General features: G+C 46.4%; 1 protein-coding gene across 1 annotated transcript; it reads right to left on the bottom strand.

The window, feature by feature from the left end:
- Positions 1–4,486: 4,486 nt before the first annotated feature.
- On the bottom strand, positions 4,487–7,313 carry HSBP1 (heat shock factor binding protein 1). Its single transcript, XM_079316233.1, has 4 exons — positions 7,178–7,313; positions 6,680–6,746; positions 5,489–5,608; positions 4,487–4,739 (listed from the first exon to the last, which is right to left on the bottom strand). The coding sequence occupies exons 1-3, from the start codon at positions 7,220–7,222 to the stop codon at positions 5,490–5,492; spliced, it is 231 nt and encodes a 76-aa protein (XP_079172359.1). The 5' UTR covers positions 7,223–7,313; the 3' UTR covers positions 4,487–4,739; position 5,489.
- Between the last annotated feature and the right edge of the window lie 221 nt (positions 7,314–7,534).

Raw genomic sequence — 7,534 nt, 5'->3', positions numbered from 1 at the left:
TTTGTTACTCTGGAAGAACACAGGGCTCCATAAATTTCATGTTTGGAAGAATTAGAATGTCCAAGGCCAGGTTGGACAGGGCTTGGAGCACCCTGGATAGTGGAAGGTGTTAGGAATTAGAAATGGCAGGTGATGTCATTCTGCTAAACACATTCTCCTGATGCCTGTTGATTTAGAAATCCTCAAAATGGAATTTAACAGTTTTATTGTGCAAGCACTTTAATTTCTGACATTTCTTGCTAATGAGCAGCACTAATAATCAAACTCACCTTGAATCCCAAAATGTCTTCAGTAGGAATGTGGGGGAGGAAGCCTCAATCATGTCTGGGATCCCTGTGAAGCAATTCAAACTTCATGGACACAGTTGCTCAGGGAAAAGTCTTAAACTTCTGTCTTAACTTTTACTTAAAAGTGGTTCTGGCCTGAAAAAAAATCCAAACCCAATGTTAATATGAAGATCTTGCATGAAAATACAATTAAGAACATTTAAAACCAGATTATCAAAACTTCCATTAATTCATCATTAATTTCAACATTTGCAGTCCCATTCATTGTTTTATTTGGTCTGATTTCTATTTCTTGAGTTCAGTAGCAGAAGGGCTGGTGCCCTTTTTTTGGGTTGGTTTTCCCCCTTTACATAATTTAACATTCATGAACAATCACTTTCCTGCTCTTGGAAGTAGATTTTTTTCAAAACAACATGACTGAGGGGCTGTACTTGTGTTTCTCAGCAGGAGTTTACACCAGCAAGCACTCAGCTTGTTTTATCTCTGGTGACCAGTCATTCACATTAAATGCACTGCCCTGCAGAAATTCAGGAAGAATTTCACAGGAAGAAATTCACATTATTTTTTCCAAAGTCTGGTGATGAGCATTGAGAAGTCACTCTGGCTTTTCCCCACTGAACAAATCCTTGCAGATAAATCTGTTTGCAAAGATCAGTGATCCTTAGATATTTAACTACTGCTGTGCTTTTTGAGTTTTATAATATCCTTCTACCTCTATGGAATACGTTTTGGAGTGCAAACATTTTGGAGACAGGATTTGGCTGAGGTTCAGCCCCTCACAGTCAAACTGAATGGGGCACCTGCTGTATGACACAAAACTTCTCCTGTTTTACAGCAGCTGGCAGACAGAAGGAATTGCTGTTCTGCTGAGCTGCCTCTTGAGTTCTAATTGCCTAAAAGCCAGCAAACCTTGTGTCCTAAACTTGGTGTCTTTTTATTCTGTGCTATCAGTTGATTCAATTTTCCAAAAGTAAAGGGTTTCCAAAACAATCACTGTCCTGGATATCCTTGGCCTCCTGACTCCTTGAAGTACATGTAAATAAAAATAATAAGACAAATAAAATCTTCCTGGAAATCTTTTTGTGTTGTTCTTAAGGAGCTGATGTTTCTGTTCCAGTAGATAGAGAGCAGCTGAGTTCAGTGATTTCTTTCACTGTGAAGGTAAAAATGCAAAAAGCTTTAAAGAGACACTTTTGCTGTTCTTTAGATAGAGGGAACTGTGAAAGAAAACAATTCTGTAAGAGAAACAAGGGAAATCAGAAAGTTTCATTCATTGGGAAATTCATATTCTCAGAGATGAAGGATTTTGGTCTGAGGAGGAAAAATTAAAACACATTACACATTGCCCAGCTCTGTAAATGGAAGGAGCTTTTGTATCAGTATCTAACTACAAGAACTTCCTAAATAAAAATGTCATGTCTGTAGCAAAGCAACGTAAAAGAGCATATTCTATTACTATAAGCACATTTTTCAGAGAGACCTTTCTAATTTCAGAGTGTTTATAAGAAGTAAAGTATCTATTCTCATTCTTTATTTTCCTAATACCTAATTTCATGAACTCTATATCAGAGTGAGAAAAAATATCTCAGCAAGCATTTGGTATTTTGAAAGCATCAAGGCTTAAAGCCCAGGAAGGGATTTGTGCATCCTCTTCATTTTCCTGATTGTAAACAATCCTGAGTGCCTTGTGCAGTACCCACATCTCAGCCCCAGGCTCTGACCCCCAATTAAAGGCAGCAGTAATTAATCTGAGCAGTGCTGCTCCTGCAGTGACTGTGCCACTAGAAGGCACTCTCTGCTAGAAAGTTGGGAAAAGTGTTTCCTTAAATGATTCCGTGTGGGCACCTCCAGGAAAACTGCAGGTGTAACAGTAGAGAAATGCTGGGCAGTGTCTCTGGCTCTTTATCAGCCTAATACAGAATCAACATATTTCCCTTGGGAAAGCAGTGCCAAATATATTTACAGATTGAAGGAGTGAATTCCATTTTTAGCCTGGAGGAAGAGGCAGTGCCCAGGGTTTGGACAGGCAGGTTACACCTGATTTCCACTGACTCAGCCCCTGAAGGGAGCCAAGGGGACTTTCCTGGGGGTGTTGAGAGAGCAAATCAGGAAACATCACAAAAGCACAGTGCCAGAGGGGCAGGGTGAGTCCAGCAATCCCTGTGTCCCACAGTGACACCTGCCAGGAGCTGGGTGACCTGGGCTCCCCCTGTGGAAATGGGGATTCCAAACCTGGCTCTGCCAGGGGTGGGTGGCACAGGTCAGTGTGTCACTGGCTCTCTCCAGTTTAGTGCCTGCAGCAGATGCTGCTGGCTGAAAGCTGGGTGTGCAGTCTTATTTACTGCACATTGCCTTTAGAGATTAAATGGGAAATCCTCTTAAGGATATCATAATTCTGGATTGTTTATCAGTAGGCCTAAGTGTTTCAAAAGTGTTTCAAAACATGCATTCATTAGAATGCTGTTCCTCTATCCAGAGTAATATTCCTGCTAGAAAGATAGGAATTAAGACACCAGAACATAAGAAAAAGCAGTGTAAAATTTCACAGAAATCACACAGAATTCACAGAATAACTGAGACCCTCAAGATCATCAAGTCCAACCCAGCCCTAACACCTCATCTGGACCATGGCACCAAGTGCCACATCCAACCTTTTTTAAAACACATCCAGGGATGGTGACTCCACCACCTCCCAGGGCTGACCATTCCAGTGTTTTATCACTCTTCAATTTGTGTTGCCCAGTGCATAATTCATAAGCAACACAGCTCCTGTGATATTTGACTCATTTCTTGGTTCCCAAGTCTTAATTCCACCATTAAAAACCAGCACTGCTGTTAGATTGCTTGCATAACCTGTGGCTGAACACTTGCATTAGGTCACTCCTAATTTCTGTCACAGAAAAACAGGGCATGAATCACCTTTTTATTACCCAGAGAACACCTGGATTTTTAGACTGTATTCCATGAGCAGCACCTGTGCTAAAGTCCTTTTATAACTTACAGCTAAATACAATCTCCCACATAATTATACACTTATGCTAGATTGTGCTTTAACTCACATGACCTGTTTGTTACCATATAGCAGTTTATTAAGATTTTTTTGAAATGACATTACAAAGGACCTAAGGCTGGTATTACAAGTATATATTGATACATTTCTCATGTTCACAAAATTCCCCTGTTATGATGAGCTTTTTATTCCAGTGAGTTTGGAAAAATGACCTGTCATATTGCCTTCACAGCACTCAGGTGCTAATTTGGTGGCATTTAAGGAGCAGTTTCAGTGTGGTCCACCTGCAACTGCTGCCTGCCACTAGTGCTTGCTGAAATTTGCATTTGAAGCTGGAGCATTGCAATGATTGTCAGGAAAAGCTGACATTGGTCATTTTTCTTCACAAGTGACACAGTACAGACTCTCCCAAATACACCTTCCATGGCCAAAATGTAATAAACACAGACTCCAGGCTCAAAGATGAGGGTATGGTTAGAAAAGCAAACATTTCTCTAAATCAAGTATTTTTAAGTTATTCCAAGAAAAGCAAGGCTTTAAAAATCTACCTGGATTCTCTTTTTTTTTTTTTGTTCCTCCTGTCTCACTGCCTTGTTAGCAAATTTGTGCCTAACAAGGCAGTGACTCCCACTGAAAACCCCCACAGACATTCCCATCCCCCCATCCCTGCTCTGTCCAGCATCAATCCCAACCCTCTTCAATCCCAGTCATGGATCAAAGGCAGTGCCAAAGGACAGTGTCAGAGCAGTTAGAAACCTTCAGTGCCACAGTGAGACAGTTCACAGCTCCTTGAGTGCCCAGGTGTCACAGCAGGGGTGGCAGTGGCTGCTGTGTCTCTCATGGTCAATCTGCATTTCTGGTTTATGCTCCAGGAACACACAGCTCGGGTAACACCAGGAGTAGGAGAGATGATTTTGATGCTCAGTGTCTCTTGTTTCCAAAAATCACCTTTATTACATGGATGAAAGACAACACAATCCTCAACTAGTGAGTGCCTGATGATCAAGAGCAACAATTAATGAAATTAATTAAGTTTCAATCTTGTGCTTCACTCCACAAACTCACGTAGGACAAGGCAAGATTCCCATTTGGTGGGAGTCACTAAATGCTGAGCTATCAAACATGAAACATCTAGAAAAGTACAGGAAAGAGAAAAAAGTGACTCCACAAAAAAATACACCCAGGAGTAGAGATCCCTAAGATCTGTGTTTTAATAACACAATCCTCATAACAAGAATTCAAAAAGTGAAATTACAGTACACAGATCAAAATAGAAACTAACCCTACCCCACTTATACAATGTACATTAGGAATGCAAGCTCTGTAACAATATAAAAATGCTTTCACACACTGGAATTGCAAAAAGCCATTCTTTAGTTCCAAGGATTTGTAGAAAAAAAGAAAAAATCATCTTCCATGATTTATCTTGAGTTGTTGGCAACCTGCTGGGGGAAAAATAATAAGAAAGGAGATTAGTGAGAATTAAGAGAGTCATGTTGATCAAAGATTTTCATTTGTGGGGTTCAGGCTACTGGAAATGACACTGAGGGCAATGAAGCCAGTAATAATTTGTATTTTTAACAAAGTAACACAAAAATTTATCTTAACAAGCAAGAATATATCTATTCCAAAGACACTTTAATATAGGGGCAGGCCAGCAATCAGAAATGCTGTAAGTACACATCACACAATTTCCCTTTCAGGAAATCTCTCTCCCCAGGGGCACTGCCCTGGGAGAAGGATTGCCCCATGCCTGAGTCCCTCTCACACAGGCAGGAGCTGCAGCTTGGCAGCTGTGTGGGAGTCACTACCCCTGCCAGCTCCTGGGTTCACACAGCAGGAATTTACAGCTGAGGGACAGTTTCTCCTCTGGGCAGTCTGTTCCAAAGGCTGCCTGCATTTTCCATGGAGACATCCCTCCTGATGTCCAACCTGAGCCCCTCTGGCACAACTTGAGGCTGTTCCCTCTCCTCCTGCTGTCCCCCTGGGAGCAGAGCCTGATCCCCTGGCTGTCCCCTCCTGCCAGGGAGCTGTGCAGAGCCAGGAGGGCCCCCTGAGGCTCCTTTTCTGCAGGCTGAGCCCCCTCAGCAGCTCCTGGTGCCCAGACCCCTCACAGACCAAGGAGAAGCTCCCTCCCTGTTCAAGTCAGTAATCCCAAACGCCCAGGGCTTTGTCCCAAGCAGCAATTTACCTCAGCCCTTGTTGGAAGCTGGGGTCTTGTTCTCCCCCTCCAGCTCCTCCACGCCCGCCTGCATCATCAGGTCGGCGATGTTCCTCTCCAGGTCGTCAATGCGGCAGCTCATGTCATCGACTGCCCAGGGGTCAAGGGAAGGGCAGAGCCTGCCCGGGGCCACAGCGACCCCACAGCGACCCCAGAGCCCCTCCCAGCCTGCCCGGGGCCACAGCGACCCCACAGGGACCCCAGAGCCCCTCACCCTGCCCTGCCCCAGGGAGCCACAGTGACCCCCCAGCCCCTCACCCTGCTCCTGCCCCAGTGACCCCACAGCGACCCCACAGCGACCCCAGAGCCCCTCCCAGCCTGCCCGGGGCCACAGCGGCCCCACAGGGACCCCACAGCCCCTCACCCTGCTCCTGCCCCAGGGAGCCACAGTGACCCCCCAGCCCCTCACCCTGCTCCTGCCCCAGTGACCCCACAGCGACCCCACAGCCCCTCACCCTGCCCTGCCTCAGGGAGTCACAGAGACCCCACAGTGACCCCCCAGCCCCTCACCCCGTCCCTGCCCCAGGGAGTCACAGAGACCCCCCAGCCCCTCTCACCCTGCTCCTGCCTCAGGGACCCCACAGTGACCCCCCAGCCCCTCACCCTGCTCCTGCCCCAGGGAGTCACAGTGACCCCCCAGCCCCTCACCCTGCTCCTGCCACTGCCCCAGGTTGCTCCCAGCCCCGTGTCCAGCCTGGCCTTGGACAGACCCAGCTGCTCTGGGCACCCTGTGCCAGCCCTTCCCACCCTCCCAGGGGAGAATTTCTGCCCAATATCCCACCTGACCCTGCTCTCTTTCAATGTGAACCATTCCCCCATCCTGTCACTCTGTGCTCTGACAGTCCCACTCCACCTTTCCTGGGCTCCCTTCAGGCACTGAGGGCACCTAAACAATCCCAATTCTCTCCACCTTTCTGCCAGCAGAGCTGCTCCATCCCTCTGACCACCCTGGTGCCTCCTCTGACCCTGCAGCAGCTCCTTCCCCAGGCCCAGCACTGGAAGTGCAAAACATTCCTCTACAGGTGGGGAACACTGGCTTGGTGAAATTGTTTTTATCCTTACAGCTTTGATCAAACTTAAAATTTAGCTTACAAACCCCACTGGCAAACAGACTTTGTGGTACTAGTAATCCTGCACCCATCTGAGTTTAGAAAAGGATATTTCTTCCAATGATTTGGTCAGACATGGTTTGAAACTTGTCCTGCATTTGCTGGAGCAATGTCTGCACCTGATAGAACGGGGAAAAAAAGAAACGTTTTATTTGTTTCAGAGGCTGTTACCCAGTCTCATCTAGGACACTGTTCTTTCGCTGGTAAGATCAAAACTCTGCAGTATAATTATATATATACGTAAAAATGGCGTTTAAATACATATATAAGGAGGTGAAGCGATATTTACAGGAAACAACTGTAAGATGCAGAAACCGCCCGTGTTCCCCAGACAAAACCCACGACATAGGCACGGTCCTGTCCGTACACGGAGACACTTTGTGGGTGACATGGAACGGTTTGGGCTGAAGGAACCATCTCCTTCCACCTCCTGCCACGGCCAGCGACACCTTCCGCGGACAAGGCTCACCCAGGACAGGGTTTTTCCTTCTTTTCCCTCTTTTCCTCCCCTCCCTTGCCCGCAGCCCGTTCCCGGCCCCCCGCCCCTCACCACGGCCGTCAGGTCCTGCACGCTCTTGGGGTCGGTCTCGGCCATGGTCGCTCCTGAGGCGGCTCCACTTCCGGGCCGCGCCCCGCCGCTTCCGCCTCTCGCCAGAGCTTCCGCCCCGCGGCATTGTGGGAAATGTAGTCCTTCAGCCATCCCTGGTAGTCCACAAATCCGGCACAACTATTAAAGCTTTTAATTATTTATACGTTTCGGCTGAAAGTTGCGAGGTTCTCTTATTAATTATCCTTCTGTGTTCTGTTGGTTATTATCTCCGTTATAGCACCAATCATTCTATGGCAAGAGCCTCTCTGCTCTGAGGATTATGCATTTTGTTTGAACCACAGCTGTTGTCTCTGTTTA

The sequence above is a fragment of the Erithacus rubecula genome (genome assembly GCF_903797595.1).
Source record: "Erithacus rubecula genome assembly, chromosome: 12".
Taxonomy (NCBI): Eukaryota; Metazoa; Chordata; class Aves; order Passeriformes; family Muscicapidae; genus Erithacus; species Erithacus rubecula.
Note: the sequence above shows the minus strand (reverse complement) of the source record. Positions and strands in the feature narration are given on the sequence as shown.

Excerpts from the sequence above, each read along its gene's own strand:
- HSBP1 (XM_079316233.1), bottom strand. The coding sequence starts at position 7,222 with ATGGCCGAGACCGACCCCAAGAGCGTGCAGGACCTGACGGCCGTG. Across the intron at positions 6,747-7,177 it reads TGCAGGACCTGACGGCCGTG|GTGCAGACATTGCTCCAGCA; the intron begins GTGAGGGGCGGG and ends CCGTTCTATCAG. Across the intron at positions 5,609-6,679 it reads TGACCAAATCATTGGAAGAA|TCGATGACATGAGCTGCCGC; the intron begins ATATCCTTTTCT and ends ACCCCTGGGCAG.